This window comes from Trachypithecus francoisi, unplaced genomic scaffold (genome assembly GCF_009764315.1).
Source record: "Trachypithecus francoisi isolate TF-2019V2 unplaced genomic scaffold, Tfra_2.0 Lachesis_group14, whole genome shotgun sequence".
Lineage (NCBI taxonomy): Eukaryota > Metazoa > Chordata > Mammalia > Primates > Cercopithecidae > Trachypithecus > Trachypithecus francoisi.
The window spans coordinates 24,107,801-24,126,382 of record NW_022681459.1 but is presented as its reverse complement, the minus strand read 5'-3'; the positions used below and the strand labels follow the sequence as shown (position 1 = coordinate 24,126,382).

The 18,582-nt window shown below is 47.9% G+C and overlaps 1 protein-coding gene across 4 annotated transcripts in view; it reads left to right on the top strand.

Moving 5' to 3' along the window:
• Positions 1-18,582, top strand: part of HLCS (holocarboxylase synthetase) — a 248,844-nt gene that overhangs the window by 12,758 nt on the left and 217,504 nt on the right. For 2 of the 4 annotated variants that reach the window (XM_033232435.1, XM_033232436.1), the window contains exon 2: positions 15,674-15,811. Coding sequence is in view for 2 of the 4 variants with exons in the window: in XM_033232433.1 (XP_033088324.1) it covers positions 10,924-11,118; positions 15,674-15,811 (333 nt within the window). In the remaining 2 variants the exon portion in view is untranslated. Of the gene's footprint in view, positions 1-10,857; positions 11,119-15,673; positions 15,812-18,582 lie in introns of those variants that run through there. The other 2 variants (XM_033232433.1, XM_033232432.1) reach the window with 2 other exon arrangements.

The following is an 18,582-nucleotide window of genomic DNA, read 5'->3' as shown; positions in this document are numbered from 1 at the left end:
TTAGGCAGATAGGCTTTTCCGTGCCTGAAAAAGGCAACTCGATTTACTGGGAAGGAACTCCCCACCCCCACTTTGTGTAATAGTTTCCCCACAAAGAGCGCTCATGAGGATGAAGTGAAAGCGCCTTGCCCTTGTATTCCTTCCTGTCCACTCTGTCCAGGCGGCCAGTTGCTTGGTCATAATAGTCTGCACTCTTAGCCCTGTGTGGCTGTTCTCTCTGAACCCTGCCACTCAACACCGGGTGGATGCTATTATTATTCCTGCATTGGAGCTGTGGAAAGAGAGGCATTTGCCCTGGTCACATGGCCACTGAATGTGTGCATTTTTTTGGGGAGTTGGGGGGTCAGAGGCAGTATTTGAACTCAGGGTTTCTGAGTCCAGACCATGGCCTCGATTGCTTCACTAAACAAACGGCAACTCACACAGGCTCAATATGGGGTGCTGGGCAGGATGACTGGCTAATGCCTTTTTCATGTGGTTGTAAAACTTAATTTCCTTCCACATTCATTTATTTGAACTCTTAAAGCTGCCTCTATGCAAACCCTGTAAAAGTGAAACATTTGTTCAAGAAATGAGCTAGGATCGTTAGGAAGACAATGATGAACGTACTAGGAGTGGGGCTCCCCCATTTGCAGAGCAATCTCCCATCCATCTAGGTGGTTTAGACTTTGGAGGCTAAGTGTTTTGGAGGGTGCGGCAGTGGCCCCGTGTGCTTACCTGGAAGCTTATGGTACTAAGCACCCCTGTGGAGGGCCTGTCTGATAGGCAGGACACTGCACACAGATGTCTCCCTTCCCCCAACCAGGACCTGATTTTTACATGCCTGAAATATAAAGGACCACTCCCCTCTGCTGGATGAAGACAAATTTGCTTTTAACAGAGAAAGATTTTGTGACCGCTTCGCTCTCTAGTGGTCAGCTAGGTAAAAGAGCTAACAGTTCTACTTCACTTTACAAACTGAGGTATGAACCTCCGTTTTTGAGATAGTTTCGAAAACTTTCAGTGCGCACCTACTATGTATAGGCACAATGCTAAATACCAGGGATATGAAGGTGAATAAGAGAACACCAAAATCAAATGTTTGTAGATTGCATCATATTGTAAATGTACGGGGACCACAGAATTTGAGGGATTGAGGGGAAGTTAGAGATGATCTGGCTTGTATCCCTCTTGTTTTTTTCCTAAGTAGTTGAAAAACTGTGACCTAGAGAGATGAAATAATTTGCTTAAGATCACATGGCTGGGTAGGAAGAGGGGAAAAAAGGAGTGCTGATGAAATTAAGTGGAAAGTCACCCTCTAATTTTTATAACCTATTATTTTGAAATAATTTTAGGCTTACAAAATAGTAGAGTTCTTTGAACCTTCACCCAGCTTCCTCTAATGCTAACATCTTACACAGCTGTGGATTTATCAAAACTAACATTGGTGCAACATTATTATTATTATTGTTATTTATTTATTTTTTGAGACAGTCTTGCTCTGTTGCCCAGGTTGGAGTGCAGTGACACAATCTTGGCTCACTGCAACCTCCACCTTCCGGGTTCAAGTGATTCTCCTGCCTCAGCCTCTCCAGTAGCTAGGATTGCAGGTGCACACCACCACGCCCAGCTAACTTGTGTATTTTTTTTTTTTTTTTTTGAGATGGAGTCTTGCTCTGCCGCCCAGGCTGGAGTGCAGTGGCCGGATCTCTGCTCACTGCAAGCTCCGCCTCCCGGGTTCACGCCATTCTCCTGCCTCAGCCTCCCGAGTAGCTGGGACTACAGGCGCCTGCCACCTCACCCGGCTAGTTTTTTGTATTTTTAGTAGAGACGGGGTTTCACTGTGTTAGCCAGGATGGTCTTGATCTCCTGACCTCGTGATCCGCCCGTCTCGGCCTCCCAAAGTGCTGGGATTACAGGCTTGAGCCACCGCGCCCGGCCCTATTTTTTTTTTTTTTTTTTGAGGCGGAGTCTTGCTCTGTCGCCCAGGCTGGAGTGCAGTGGCCGGATCCCAGCTCACTGCAAGCTCCGCCTCCCGGGTTTATGCCATTCTCATGCCTCAGCCTCCCGAGTAGCTGGGACTACAGGCGCCCGCCACCTCACGGGGCTAGTTTTTTGTATGTTTTTTAGTAGAGACGGGGTTTCACCGTATTAGCCAGGATGGTCTCCTCGATCTCCTGACCTTGTGATCCTCCCATCTTGGCCTTATTTTTTTTTTTTTTTTTGAGACGGAGTCTCGCTCTTGTCACCCAGGTTGGAGTGCAGTGGTGCGATCTCCGCTCTCTGCAAGCTCCGCCTCCCGGGTTCACACCATTCTCCTGCCTCAGCCTCCCGAGAAGCTGGCGCCCGCCACCACGCCTGGCTAATTTTTTTGTATTTTTAGTAGAGATGGGGTTTCACCGTGTTCGCCAGGATGGTCTCGATCTCCTGACCTTGTGATCTGCCCGCCTCAGCCTCCCACGTAGGTGAGCGTCACTGAGTGACTGAGTGTCACTGCTGGAGGTCACTGCTGAACCATGCGGGAGAATGGGGTCACCAAGGAAGAGAACAAAGAGGAGGTCAGAAGTTGGGGCAGAGACTCACTTATGGCTGATGGTTGAGAGAAGGGTTAGAGACAGAGGTGGAGAACTCGGATGTGCTGGTTCGCAAGGGCTGCTGTAACTAAGTACTGCAGACTGGGGCTACGACAACAGAAATTCACTTCCTGAGTTCTGGAAGCTAGAAGTCCAAGATGAAGGTGTGGGCGGGCTTGGTTTCTCCTGAGGCTTTCTCTTTGGCTTGGAGATGGCCGTCTTCTCCCTTTGTCCTCACAGGATTGTCCCCCTGTGCATGTCTGTGTCTAATCTCCTCTCCTTATAAGGACACCAGTCATAACAGATTAGGGCCCACCCTGGTGACCTCATTGTACCTTAATGACTATTTTAAAGCCCCTGTCTGCTGATGCAGTCCCAGTCTGAGGTACTGGGGGTTAGAACTTCAACATTAGAATTTGAGGGGACACAGTTCAGCCCATCAACACAGGAACAGAAGCAGAATATTGAATTTTAAAAAAACCCAAGGGAAGAGTTTCAGAAAGGCCAGAGGCTGGCAATGGCTTGTTTGTTCCGAGACATGCCCTTGACTCCAGCCACCTATCTCTCTCCTGTGGTCCACCAGGAGGTTCCTGGAGGCTCTTCTGCTGTGGGGCCTCTAGTGAGGTTTGGCCACATGGCATTGGGCTGGAGGTGTGGAGCGGCTACAGTATTTTTCCACCTTCTTCCTCTGCCAATGTCTCCAGCAGTAGTTGTTTCTTTGTGGCTCCATCTCTCACAGCACCAATCTGTGGGTTCCAGCTTCCACCAGGGGACCCTGGATCCTGGGTGATGGTAACGTGACCTGTGCTGTGTGCCCTCAGCCCTGCAGAGGGTTGCGGCCATCTGTTCTTTCTATTCCCTGGGTTGCCTCACTGTCCCTTCTCTGGTGTCTGTCTGTCTGTCTGTTTATTTATTTATTTCAGACGGAATTTCACTCTTGTTGCCCAGGCTGGAGTGCAATGGTGCGACCTCGGCTCACTGCAACCTCCACCTCCCAGGTTCAAGCCATTCTCCTGCCTCAGCCTCCCAAGTAGCTGGGATTACAGGCGCCTACCACCACACCTGCTTAATTTTTTGTATTTTTAGTTGAGACAGTATTTCACCATGTTGGCCAGCTGGTCTCGAACTCCTGACCTCAGGTGATCCACCCGCCTCAGCCTCCCGAAGTGCTGGGATTACAGGCGTGAGCCACTGCGCCCTCCCTTGTCTGCTGTTTTAGCACCTTTTCATGTTGTAGCCAACTCTGCATGAAGTCCCCTGTGAATAGTAGTTTGTGTTGACTGGTAGAAATAGCATGGTCAGGAATGCCAGGTACTGCAGAAAGATGGAAGGGATGGAAACGGAAAATGGTCAGATCTTTGAGCAATGAGGGTAGAGCCCAGAATTCCGGGGCTTGAGAAGGAGATTTCTGGCAAATCGATGAGTGTATACCAATTCTCATGAAGGTCTTAATTTGGACCTCCTTTGAGACAGTACTTTTTCATGTTTGTCACGCAGCTGGGTACAGTCTGTTTCTGAAGTGCTTTTTCGGCTTTAGCTGTCCTCCTCTTTTGGTTTTCTGACTTTTCCTCATTGATTTGGAGTTCTTTGTATATTCTAGATATGAATCCTTGCTCAGTTATGTGTGTTACAAATACCTATTCTCATTCCAGAGCTGCTAAAAAAAAAAAAAAAAAAAAAAGACAGGGTCTTTCTCTGTGGCCCAGACCAGTGGTGCGATCACAGCTCACTGAAGCCTTGACCTCCTGGGCTCAAGTGAGCCTCCTACCTCAGCCTCCCGAGAAGCTGTCACCACAGGCATGCACTGCCATGCTTGGCTAATTAAAAAATATATATTTTTTCTTTTTTTGTTGAGATGGGGTTTCCCTATGTTGCCCGGGCTGGTCATGAACTTCTGAACTCAAGTGATCCTCCCACTTTGGCCTCCCAAACTGTTGGGATTACAGGCATGAGCCACTGTGTCTGCCCCCAAGTCCTTCTTAATTTAAATTTCCTTTTTATACATTTTGGTTGCCTGATTCTATAATTCTTATCAATCTAGCAGATTCAGTATATTAATATGGCAAACCTAATAATATTCCCTTAGATGTTTCAATACTGTTCATCAACTCAGTAAGATTTCAACATAGAAGTACCCATTTCAAATTAGTTATAAGAATGTACTTAGAACAGCCACATAGTCTAACACACTTCAAGTATATGTAAGACCAAAAATATGCATCGATTCCTTATTAATCCAGAAATCTAAATCTATGGCTTTGCTTCTTTCCAGCCTTTCTATATGTAACTCAGTTTTATTGGATGAGGAGATGGATGCTGTACAGTTACTGTCCTAGTTAACCGAGGCCATCGTCCGTCAGAGATTTCGCTGGGTTTCTTTCCTCAGTCTTTAAGGAGACAGTGAATCCTACTGATTGTCATTCTGTCAACAATTCTGAAATCTCAAGGAGGGTGAGGCCAGACATGACACATGCCTGTAATCTCAATGCTTTGGGAGGCTGAGGCCGGAGGACAGCTTGAGGACAGGTGTTCAAGAGCAGCCTGGGTGGCAGGGCAAGACCCTGTCTTTTAAAATAATAATACAAAAATTACATTCAAAAGAAGGAAAATGATCTCTTAGCCTCTTTTAATTGAAGTTAAAACATTATTTACCTCTGCTTGCTCATAGAAGTCTGTAGCTGCCACACAGACTGATACATTCTCAGGATAAATTTAATTTTTACAATCTTTGGAACTAATAAAATCTTGTACCATGTCCTGTTTTTAGGCTGATCCAACTCGGAAGGAGTCTTAAACCAGATGTGATGAGCTTTGGTTTTCTCCTGCGACTCTGTGCTTTGGAATCTCAGCTTTAGGGTCTTTGTACTGATGCCCTCTTGGGTCACAAACAACCTTCTAAAGGAAGAATTTGCAATCTACAAATCTTTATCAATACAATAAATGAATCAATAATACAAACATACCCAAATAACAAGACTCAGCAGTAACACATTTTATCCTACATTCTTTTAGAATATTTAAATTTTATTGAGGATGACCATGGATTTTATGGCTCTTCATTTTTTTTTTCTTTTTGAGATGGCGTCTTTTTCTGTCACCCAGGCTTGCGTGCAGTGGTGCGATCTCGGCTCACTGCAACCTCTGCCTCCTGGGTTCAAGTGATTCTTCTGGCTCAGCCTCCCAAGTAGCTGGGACTACAGGTGTATGCCACTGCGCCTGTCTGATTTTTATATTTTTAGTAGAGATGGGGTTTTGCCATATTGGCCAGGCTGGTGTTGAACTCTTGATTTCAGGTGATCTGCCCACATCAGTCTCCCAGAGTTGTAGGATTACAGGTGTGAGCCACCACGCCCAGCTGGGTCTTGAAAATTGGGTACTTTCGTAATTGGGTGTATTTCAATTTGATACTCAAATCATCCTGATTTGGCTAGTGGAAGCACTTCTGGCTTGTCTCCTGCATCCTTCTGCCTGGCCCTGTTTTTCTTGGAAGCTTCCCCTGCTTCCTAGCATAAGATGTTCTGGCTTATCTGGTATCGCCTGAACACCAGAATCAGTGATTTCTCCAAGGATTTCTAGTTCCCTGTAATGAGGAGAAGAGCACCCGTTCAAGAATCTGAGCACTCAGGTGCATTTTGGGGTAAGGCTACTCTGAGGCCATCTCAGTGAACAGAGCTAGAAAAGATACTTATTTTCCTCTTAAAGACATGAGTTCAAATGAATATTTCCAATAGTTCAAGATGTTCTAATTTCTTTTGATGCTCTAAATATTATCTACTTTTCTCTTTATTTTGATTAACAAAATAAAATTACTTTTTGTTTGATTTGACATGATTGTTCCAAAAACAAGAACATATTAATATACGTATTAAAGTTACTGAATAGAGATCAACATTTTCTTTTTTTTTTTTTTTTTTTTTTTGAGACGGAGTCTCGCTCTGTCGCCCAGGCTGGAGTGCAGTGGCCAGCTCTCAGCTCACTGCAAGCTCCGCCTCCCGGGTTCACGCCATTCTCCTGTCTCAGCCTCCCGAGTAGCTGGGACTACAGGCGCCCGCCTCGTCGCCCGGCTAGTTTTTTTTGTATTTTTTAGTAGAGACGGGGTTTCACCGTGTTAGCCAGGATGGTCTCGATCTCCTGACCTCGCGATCCGCCCGTCTCGGCCTCCCAAAGTGCTGGGATTACAGGCTTGAGCCACCGCGCCCGGCCGAGATCAACATTTTCTATATAGTTCCTTGGTTCTTAGAAAGTATCCTAGGCCGGGCACGGTGGCTCACGCTTGTAATCCTGATACTTTGGGAGGCCGAGGTAGGTAGATTGCTTGAATCCAGGAGTTCGAGACAAGCCTGGGCAACATGGCGAAATCCTGTCTCTACAAAAAAAAAATTCAAAAATTAGCCAGGCGTGGTGGCATGTGCCTGTAATCCCACAACTTTGGGAGGCTGACGTGGGCGGATGGCTTGAGCTCAGGAGTTGGAAACCAGCCTGGGCAACATGGTGAAACCTTGTCTCTACAAAAAATACAAAAATTAGCCAGGTGTGGTGGCTCATGCCTATAATCCTAACATTTTGGGAAACTGAGGAGGGAGGATTGCTTGAGCCCAAGAGGTTGAGGCTGCAGTGTGCCAGGATCGCACCACTGCCCTCCAGCCTGGGTGACATAGCAAGACCCTGTCTCAAAAACAAACAAAATAAGCTATCCTTCTCAGCTCTGGCCATGTGACTGATGAGAATTCTGAATACTCTCCAAGTTCAAACAGGTACTGAGTTAATGTGAGTATAATAGGCTTTCCCTGGGGAAGTTCTGTTATGTATTTAATGGGGGATAGGACAGTAAATACTCTCTCTTGTCCCCAAACTATTATTCCCAGGGCATGCTTTCCTAAGGGCAAGAAACTAGAGACTTCTTGAGTCTGTGGAGACTTTTCCTATAGAAAGCCAGTCGTGTTGATGGGTTTCAGAGGTGGTCTTCAGTGGCTAGCTGGTTCACTCTTCTTCCTTTCTGCAGTGTTCATATAAATGACAAAGTCTTGCTTCTAAATCCCTGGTCTGGCCAGGCAAAGTGGCTCACACCTATAATCCCAGCACATTGGGAGGCCGAGGTGGGAGGATCACCTGAGGTTAGAGTTTGAGACCAGCCTGGCCAACATGGTGAAACCCCATCTCTCCTAAAAATACACAAATTAGCCAGGTGTGGTGGCAGGTGCCTGTAATCCCAGCTACTCGGGAGGCTGAGGCAGGAGAATCACTTGAACTTGGGAGGTGGAGGTTGCAGTGAGCTGAGATCATGCCGTACTCCAGCCTGGGTGAGTGAGACTTCATCTAAAAAAAAAAAAAAAACCCTAGTCTGTGGTCTTATTTTCCACATAATTTTGGAAATGTCTTATTAATAAGGGTCTAGAGTAGTCCAGACCCAGGGAATGACAGAGGAAGATGTTAGCAGTGCTTCTCTAACTTGAACGTGTTTGTGAGTGTCCTGGGATTTTGTTAAAATGCAGACGCTGATTTGGGGTTGGGTGGAGCCTAGGATTCCACATTTCCAGCGAGCTTCCAAGTGATGCTGTTGTCCTGCTCTAAGGACCACACTTTGAGCAGTGAGGGACTACAGGATGAGGATTAGGTACATACACATTAGTATCTATTGATGTATTGTTTTTGCATCCTTCCCCTATTCCCATTATGTGGGGATGATGAAACTCAGCTCTATCCTTGACCTTTGCAAAATGAAATCATTTTAGGGTGGTATCATAAACAGAGCTTGTTGTGTGACTGTTTCACTTCTCACTGTGACCTTCATATCTTCCTCCCTCTATTCCTTCCCCAGGCGTGAATGGTATCAGTACTCTTCAATGCAAGTGTAAGCTCATGTTGAACCATGGTGGTATGTAGGATAAAATGTGTTACTGCTGAGTCTCATTATTTGGGTATGTTTGTATTACTGATTCATTAATTGTATTGATAAAGATTAGTAGATTGCAAATTCTTCCTTTAGAAGGTGTTTGTGACCCAAGAGGGCATCAATACAAAGATCCCCATGCTTTTAACCTAGAATTGGTATACAGGATTCACCACAAAATGTAATTTTCCCATGATGTATTCTGAGACCATATCTTGAAACACCTAAGGAAGGGTAAACCTGGAAAATTCCTATTGGCCAGGTGGAGTTATGGTACCTGTGGGAAGGTGTGGTCTCAAAACCCTTAGGGAATTTGGAAAAACTGGAGATGTTGGTGACCTTCAGATAGAAGAGATGACCTCTCCATACCTAGCAGGGGTAGGGAGTGGTCCTTAGAGCCATAATGCAGCAAACTTCAAGAAGGCTATTTGAAAGGTTGTTCAGTGAAACATTTAGGACTTATCACTGTTGAGCAGTTTTCATTTTCAAATTCCTGACTTGTAGCCCTGTGTTGTCCTGGAGTGGCCGAATCTCTCCTCAGAGAGAACTGCACATCCTTCTCCAGTGACACAATTTTAAGGTCTTGTTACCATGCAGGAACCCACTTCCCAGCTGCTACTGTCCTGTAGAGAAGTGTAGGATATGGCTTTAGTCCTGTTCATCACTTACTGTTTTTCTTCTATTTCTGGTCCACAGAGATGCTTGCTTTTGGGCCCAGTTATTTCTTTTTGGATTTTTCTCTTTTAAAAATCTATTGCTATATGCAATGGGGGAAATTTACTATGTTATCTAACCAAAAGTCTGAAGTTCTGAGAGTGGGTATTCTATGCAGCTATTTTAAAGCAGAGGAACAAATGGTCAAGGTACTTTAAAAATCTATCTTTATGGCTAGGCGCTGTGGCTCACACTTGTAATCCCAGCACTTTGGGAGATCCAGGCAGGAGTTTGACTGCTTGAGACCAGGAGTTTGAGACCAGCCTGGGTGACACAGCGAGACCCTGTCTCTGTGAAAAATAATTTTTAAAAAATTAGCTGGGCATGGTGGCCAGGAGGATCACTTCAGCTCAGAGTTTGAAGAGCTATGATTATACCACTGCATTCCAGCCTGGGTGACAGAACGAGATCTTGTCTCTTAAAAAAAAATCTAGCTGGGCCCGGTGGCTCACGCCTATGATCCCAGCACTTTGGGAGGCAGAGGTGGGTGGATCACCTGAGGTTTGGAGTTCCAGACCACCCCCGGCCAACATGGTGAAACCCCATCTCTACTAAAAATACAAACATTAGCCGGGCATGTGGTGGCAGGCGCCTGTAATCCCAGCTACTTGGGAGGCTGAGGCTGAGGCAGGAGAATGGCGTGAACCCAAGAGGCGAAGGTTGCAGTGAGCCGAGATTGCGCCACGGCACTCCAGCCTGGGCGACAGAGTGAGACTCTGTCTCAAAAACAAACAAAAACTATCGTTGGATTAAGACATGGATGCGGTATACATGATTGCTTTTGCTGCATCTTGCCATCTGCTTGCAGTGAGGGCCAGAATAGGAAGCCACTCGATGGAATTCTTTGCTGTGCTTCCGGGCTATTCAGAACACGTTCTTTACATAATGCCTTTTAAAGAAATGAGGTTCTGTGGGAGAAGCCTCTATGTCAGGACTAATTATGCTTCCCTTGTAGACAAGAACACCAAATCATGGTGATGTTTCTTTTTCCCACTGGTGTTAGGATGCTTACAGTCAAACTGGTGATCCACATGTAGCACGAACACCATAGCGAGCCTTCCTGGCACAGCCTTTTTAGAGGCAGCTTTTTTGGTGCTTATCTGTCTTCGATTTCTGTTTCCTGCCCTTATTTTAAAAAACATTATTGCATCCCGTGAATGTATGTGATTGACCTTAAAATCTTTTGCATGAAGGCTTCGTGCAATTTAATAAAAACGGCCTTATTTTCCCAAATGGACTGGGTATCGGCTGTGTGACCGCTCTAGGACTCCGGGTGTGGTGCTGGTTAGTAAACGTTGGCCTTGAACATAGGCAGAGCCCCCTCCTCAATCCGCCTCCCACTCCTCCAAGGAAGGGAGGCCGGACTTGGCTTAACGGGTAGCCACTGGAGCCTCCCCTCCCCCGCATCCACAACCTACCCGTCCCACTCCTCACCCCGGCCTTCACCCCCTCCTGAGCCCCCTCCCTGGGTGCAGCCACTGCCCCCGGTGCACACCCCCCCACCCCAGCGCTGCCCCTCGCCGCCGCCACCAGCCCTGGGCACGGCCTCCGAAGCTCCCCATCACACAGCCCGGCGTGGCCTCCCCGCTCCCCCGCCCCTCCCGCCGCAGCCTCCACTTGCCCGCGTCACCCTCCGGGTCCCCGCCTCCCCCGCCGTCCCCACCCCCGCGCCGCCTGGCCCGGGAGGGTGGCGCGGCCCTTCCGGCCGGGGCGGGGCCGGGCCTGGGGCGCTGGGGAGGGCGGGCTCGCCCTGCCAGCGGCGCGGCCATGCTCATCACGCTGTGCTACCTGTACCTGTGGGCGCGCTGGGGTCGCCGGCCGGCTGAGCTCGTGCGCGCCACGGTGCGGCGGCTGCGCGCCTCGCGCTGCTCCCTCACCTTCTGCGGCGCGGCTGCGCAGCCCCCCGGCGCCCGCGTGTGCCTGAGCCGCGGCGGCCGCGTCTTCTGCGTCAGCGACAGCCAGGTGGGCGGGCCGGGCGGGCGGGCGACCCGGGCCCCGCGAGCCGGAAGTGCCCCAGTCCCTGCGCCTCGTCCCCGCCGGGAGCCCGGGAGTTCAGGAGCCCCGGGGTGGCGTCCTTAGTGCGGCCTGTGCGGCGCGGGAGGGGTGGGTGCCCCGGGGCCCAGAGAGAGGCCGGAGGTGCGGGACTCGGACCACGGACCCTGTCGCCTCTCCCGGTCAGCGGGGCGGTGCGTGGACGCGTGACTCTAGGCGCGCACCTGTGAGGACGTGAGCTGTGGATTGGCAGCCGGACGCCAGCAGCGCCCACCTGGGGTCGCCCCCGACCTCCTTTCCCACCCTTGGAGCCGGCGTTTGGGTGACCGTGAACCAGGAAAGACAGCTGTGGCCGGTCGGGAGCGATGGCTTATGCCTGTAATCCCTGCATTTTGGGAGGCCCAGGAGGGAGGATAGCTTTGAGCCCAGGAGACGGAGACCAGCCTGGGCAACATAGCTAGACCCCTCTCTACAAAAAAAACAAAAAACAAAAAACAAACTTAAGTCGGTGTGGTGGCAGGCACCTGTGGTCCCAGCTACTAGGGAGGGTGAGGCGGGAGTGTCACTTGAGCCCGGGAGGTTCACTTGAGTCCTGGAGGTTGAAGCCACAGTGAGCTATGATTGAGGCATTGCACTCCAGTCTGGGTGACAAAGCAAGACCCTGTCTTAAGGAAAAAAAAAGATCCCAAACAAAAAACTCCCACGTGTGTCATCAGCTTTTTGTCGGATGTCTCCAAAATGTAAAAAACTGCACTTTTCCCCTCTCCGTCTTCTGTCAGTTGCGTTATTCACCAACTTGGGCACCGGAGTGATTGTCTTTGTGTCCTGTAAGTTTCAGTTGACACTCAGCCTTTGTTTGTTTTGACCCAATACTTAGGATGGTGGTTACGTGTTCTGCCCACTCTGTCACCTACATTGTGACTTGGGCCAGTCAATTACTCTCTGTAAAAAGTCTGCTGCCTTGCTGTAAAGGGAACAATAGATCTTTCCATTCAGCTGTTTTTGGAAATGGGCTTGGTTTCACAGTGCAGTACTGCACAAAATTTCATGGACATCGGGAGCATTGTTCTCAGTATTTAAACATGTTTTGCTTTTAATCAGTTTCTTGTCCCTTTCCTCTGCTTTCTGGAATATTGCCTCACTTTTAGCCTTAAAATGATGTTTTCTGCATATGCCACACCATAAAACCCCTGTGGGAAATTGAATCTTATCTAAGGTTTGAACATTGCCTGGAGGCTATGCTTAGATCCGGGATGAAATTGTACCACTAGCAAATAAAAAATACTCTTTTTTGTTAGTACTATGTATGTATTAGGACACACTAAATATGAATGACTGTTTTCTCAGGTCTCTCAAGTTACCTCCACGTAACTGACACTACCCAGACAAAAGGGGAAGACGTTCATTCATTACATACAATGTATGGCTTAGAGCGGTGAGAATTAACCTGATTGAGAAAGATGACTCAGTAAAATGGGAAAAAATTGAGGGGTGAGCTTTTTGTAGTAGTTTCCAAATGGGATCAATTACTTTTAGGATTTAGGTCAGAATAGAAATTTTGGACACATAAAAACATTGAGATGGGAATGTCTGATTTTCTTGGACAGTTTTGGTTTTGAACATTTTCATGTCTCTGCTGGTCTTCTGTTAACTACACTAACCATAACTAGTGGTTTTCAGCCCTTGCCTACCTGTGCAGGCCGGAGTAGGAGTGGCTGGTGCTTTCAGGGATTCTGCAACTCTGCTTTCTCACTCTGCACAGTAAGCTTTGCCTACAGATTTGGTTAGATATCGCTGCGTCATTTCCTGGTTTTCTGGACTAGATGGGACTGCCATGCTCTGCGTCCCCGTCACCTTTAAATCACAGTTCCTATTCTAGTTCGTATCTTTTTCCTATTAGGAAATTAGCCTGTTTAGCAAAGCAGCTTGACCTGAAATAGTAAATTTAATGGTTGTTGGGTTTAAGCTGTGATGTTTAAGGTCTGCAGGTGGAAAGCTTGACCATTTATTTGTGGTTGGCTACTGTTATTTTGAGATTTAAAATATGATCAGGTGGATGATTTGGTGGATACCTCAGTCTACTTGGGTCTACTTTGATGGATACCTCAGTCTACTTGGGCTGAAGTAAGGACACACCTGACTCTCACGCCCATATATTGAGATGGATCTCATTCTGTCTCCCAGGCTGGAGTGCAGTGGCGCGATCTCGGCTCACAGCAATCTCCACCTCCCAAGTTCAATTGATTCTCCTCTTTTGGCATCCTGAGCAGCTGGGATTACAGGCATGAGCCACCATGCCTGGCTAATTTTTGTATTTTTAGTAGAGACAGGGTTTCACCAAAGTGATGGCCAGGCTGGTTTTGAACTCCTGACCTCAGGTGATCTGCCCACCTTGGCCTCCCAAAGTGCTGGGATTACAGGTGTGAGCCACCAAGCCTGGCCTGTTCTCATATGTTATACATTTAAAATCAAATGCATCAATACTGAATGTGTATGTTTATAATGGAATGCGCTACAATCAATTGGTAGGTTTAACCAAAGATAGTTTATACAAATTGGCAATGTCAAGCTTTTTGACTGTTTAATGTATGTTTAATATACATATTCTATGCTTGGATAAAGTGAACATGCTTTTTTTTTTTTTTTTTGAGATGGAGTTTTGCTCTTGTTGCCCAGGTTAGCGTGCAATGGCGCGATCTCGGCTCACCGCACCTCTGCCTCCCAGGTTGAAGTGATTCTCCTGCCTCAGCCTACCGAGTAGCTGGGATTACAGGCATGCACCACCACGCCCGGCTAATTTTGTATTTTTAGTAGAGATGGGGTTTCTTCATGTTGGTTGCTCTCCAATTCCCAACCTCAGGTGCCTCAGCCTTCCAAGGTGCTGGGATTATAGACCTGAGCCACCGCGCCCGGCCTAAGTGGACATACTTTTTAACCACTATATTGATAATTATGTTTACTGAGGGAGGGGCAAATTCTTCCCTAAATTTTCATTCATTTAGTTCAACAGGTTTTTATCAAGCAGATTTGAACTGATATGCAGCACAGTGGAGCCTGCTTAGTTACCTTTGTTGTAGGTGAATGGTGAAAGCCCTTTGCGTGCCCAGCTTAGATTTCATCTTTTTCTTCTCTGGCTATGCCCTGTATGTCAAAGCCTTTTAAAATCAATTTGCTGTTTTTCTTAGAGAGATTTCAGGAAAGAAAACAAGAGATAACTGGGTATATCTGATTTGCTAACCAATCTTGATTCTAATCTTCTTTTTTAAAAACTACAATCACTCCTGACTGGAGTTTACATTCCATTAAAGTATGTCTGATTGCATCTCTGCATATGGTAAATGCCTTTCCCTGAAATAGCTTTTCTCTCTGGATTTGACTGCTGGGTGAGCATCCAGAGACTTGCACACTTCCCAGATCTCAGGGAGAGGAGCAGGGTTGATTTCACTATAAGGAAGGCGTAAAGAAAAACTGCCTTGTGCCCGTGCTGTGATGGCTGTAGGGAATGAAGGAATAGCCCTTTGGGCTTCTGTGAGTAAGGAGCTTTTGTTGGTGGGTACGTACCTGTAGGCCTCCTCATCTTTTTTTTTTTTTTTTTTTTTTGAGATAGGGTCTCACTCTGTCACCCAAGGCTGGAGTGTAGTGGCATGATCTCAGCTCACTGCAACCTTGGGCTCCCAGGCTCAAGTGATCCTCCCACCTCAGCTTCCTGAGTAGCTGGGACTACAGGCCCCCATGCCCAACTCATTTTTTTTTTTTTTTTTTTTTGAGACGGAGTCTCGCTCTGTAGCCCAGGCTGGAGTGCAGTGGCGCGATCTTGGCTCACTGCAAGCTCCGCCTCCCGGGTTTACGCCATTCTCCTGCCTCAGCCTCCCGAGTAGCTGGGACTACAGGCGCCCGCCATCTCGCCCGGCTAGTTTTTTTGTGTTTTTTAGTAGAGACGGGGTTTCACCGTGTAGACCAGGATGGTCTCGATCTCCTGACCTCGTGATCCACCCGTCTCGGCCTCCCAAAGTGCTGGGATTACAGGCTTGAGCCACCACGCCCGGCCCCAACTCATTTTTTTGGTATGTTTTGTAGAGATAAGGTTTCACCATGTTGGCCAGGTTGGTCTTGAACTCCTGGGCTCAAGCGATCCGCCCACCTTAGCCTCCCAAAGTGCTAGCATTACAGGTGTGAGCCACTGTGCTGCCAGCCTCCTCATCTTTAAATGTACTTCCCAGTTAGCTACTATGTGCTAAGCAGTGAGGAATGGTGGGGATAAGCCCCGTTTCAGAATTCATTGCTTGAGAACAGTTGTCTAGAGATGTTAAAGCTGTCCTGAGTCATAGATGGGCTTTTGCAGGTGCTTAAATAGTCACAGCTAAACAAGAAACACAGGGTTCCTGTGGCCTACAGAGGAGCATCAGATAAACTTATTTAGATGTTACTTGGAATTATAGGGAGGGTGTGTTTCAGAGGGGGTTGACATTTATGGCAGTTGTGGTGTGAAGTGACAATCTCATTATGTTTCTTTCCCTCTCTACAGTCCATTGAAGACTTGAACAAGTGGGCTCTATTTCTTGTGTCTCCTTTTATACTTGAAGCAGAACACATAGCATTTGTGACAGAGAGCATTTGGGTACAAAGTGAGAATTTACAGAGATCATCCTCTTCCTCAGAAACTGTGAGTACCATGTTTACTTGTGTCCCATAAGGAACTGATGTGTCTTAGTCAAAACCAAATTTGCTTTTATTTTTTGTTTTTTATTTTTTCTGAGACAGAGTCTTGCTGTCACCCAGGCTGGAGTGCAGTGGTGTGATCTTGGCTCACTGGGACCTCCACCTCCTGGGTTCAAGTGATTCTTATGCCTCAGCCCCCAGCATAGCTAGAACTACAGGCGTGCGCCACCACACCGGGCTAAGTTTTGTATTTTTAGTAGAGACGGGGTTTTGCCATGTTGGCTAGGCTGGTCTTGAACTCCTGACCTCAAGTGATCCACCTGCCTTGGCCTCCCAAAGTGCTGGGATTACAGGCATGAGCTACCACGTCCGGCCTCAAATTTGTGTTTTTATGAGTGCTCTTTCCTAGCCTTTGTGACCCCCTTTCTCTTTGGATATTTTGGGTTAACTATGTTAGTAAAATTATTTTCACCTGTTTCTTTTTATGTTTTTAATGCGGCTGCTAGAAAATTTGGTTGTTCTTATTATTTTTCAGACAGGGTCTTATTGTGTCACCTAGGCTGGGGTACAGTGGCCATCATAGCTCACTGTAGCCTCAAACTCAGAGCTCAAGGGATCCTGCCTCCATGGCCTCCCAAAATACTTGGATTAAAGATGTTAGCCTCCATGCCTGGTCGCTGCTAGGAAAGTTAAAACCGCGTGTGTGGCTTATATTTGTGGCTCATGTTATATTTTTATTCAGCAGCACTCTCTCTCAGGTCATCTCGTCCTTTCCTACAACATCTTGTTTCCTAAATCAACCTGAGTGGCTGGGGTATATCACCACCTACGTCCTAAACGTCTTTCCCTGAGTGTTGTGAAAATACTTCAACCTCAGCCACATGTCCAAAATGAGTTGTGTTTGTATTTTTCTGCTTAAAAAAGAGAAAATCTCAAATTAACACGCCAGGCTGCTTTTCCTCGCACCTCCTCCTCACTTCTGTGAAGTTACTAGTTCTAACAGCACTCCCTAAATTGTCAGCTCCTCTCCTTCATCTCCACTGCTCCTCTTTCCATCCTCATGTGCATTATCTTTTGTGTGAGCTGTGAAAATAGCCTGTCCCATGTCCCTTCCTTGGGCATTCCTCTTGATGGCCAGAGTTAGTCATTCTGGACCCACATCCAGTTGGGACACTGTTGCATAAGCTTTTGGTGGATGTCATCCCTCCAGGTGCAGTCCATGTCCTGAGGCTCATGGAGGTCTGACTCCAACCCACCCTTGCAGCTTCCTTCCCCTGACCTGTGGGTCCTCACCCGCCATTGTTCCCTGCCATGTAGATAATCCAGTGGGGATTTTGCTGATGCTAGCCATGTTTACTGGATTCCCATTCCATGAAGATTATCTGTAAGATGCTGTATTGAGATGAGAGAAGAGGACAAAGGGGGAAGTAAACAAGAAATAATTGACTGGAATTCAGGGTGAACCAAAATAAGTGGAGGCAGGTGCAGATAGTATAGGATAGTGAGAGAGTTTCTGGTGGGGGCCCCGGAGCGGGCAGAGCATCAGGCAGACGGGCCTGGAGCAGTGCAGTGTGTTAAGACAGTACGCTCTCTCCCGAAGCTTTGTAATGTTTCGTTTAGCTCTGTAGACACTTACAGTAATAATAAGCCATTTATTGAGCCCTTGCTAGGTATTTTATAAACATTACCCCGATGTCACGGGATCCTTGGGGTGTTGCTTCACCAGACAGAAACCTCTGTGGCTAGCGGCGCCTTCTGCCTGAGTATTGCTTGTGCCCACTGGGCTTATTCCACCCACTTGGCCTGGTAGGCTGCTCTCAGCTCATTCTACCAGCTCAGATCGCACACCTACCAGGGGCAAGCCAGGTGCAGAGTGGCAAGGCGTGTATGGGTGAGCAAGTGCAGGGTCTGGGGGTGGGTGGCTCCATGCAAGACGGGGGCTGGACCAGGTGTACTGAATGAGGCTTTCACTGAGGGCACCCGCGTCTGGACAAGGGGAACATGGTGGCACCTGGAAGCAAGGAGACACTGGGAACCACAGAGCCCTAAAGAGGGTGTTTACAGCCTTGGCTTGGGGAGCCCCTAGATCTTGGCTTCTCGAAGGGCCATAGTTCTTCTCTCCTTCTGGTTGCCTGCAATGTAGTCGGCACGGGGACATGTTTCAGCCCTGGTTTGTCTTACAGCTTTTAGTACTGCCATTCGGTGGGTCCTGAGTTATTGTCCTGCATCCAGGAAGAATGAGGTACGCAGAGGGTGAGCAACTGGAGGGTGAGCAAGGCAGAGAGGAGCTTCATTGAGTGGCAGAACAGCTCTATCTCCTTTCTGCAGCTGGTAGTCCCAGTGTCTGTGTGAATCTGGTTGGGTCTGAGGTTTTCATGGGCTCAGAAGGGAGGAAGTGCGTGCTCATTGGTCCATGGGCAGCCATGGGCGGGCCAGAAAAAGCACCATCCGTTCTCACTCTGGGCCACAGGCTTCACCCGGAACTAACAGCCAGGTCCCCAAGGTTTTGGGCTGGTCTTGGCTTGAAGGTGGGGCATCGCCAGGGACCCGACCCTTTCTGCCTATCAGCCTGTCTGCCTTCTGCTGTCAGTCATGTCGTCCAAGGCGCCCAGGCTGTTTGTACTGAGGGGTGCCTGCAGGCCTGCAACCAGCCGTCCTCAGCTCCTCCTCGGCCTCCCTCCCATTCTCGTAGTCAAGAGGATTAGTCCAGAGTGGCTCCCAAAGTCTAGAGGGGGCTGAGGTGGCAGGGGGCTGGTGTGTCAGCGCCATCCTGAG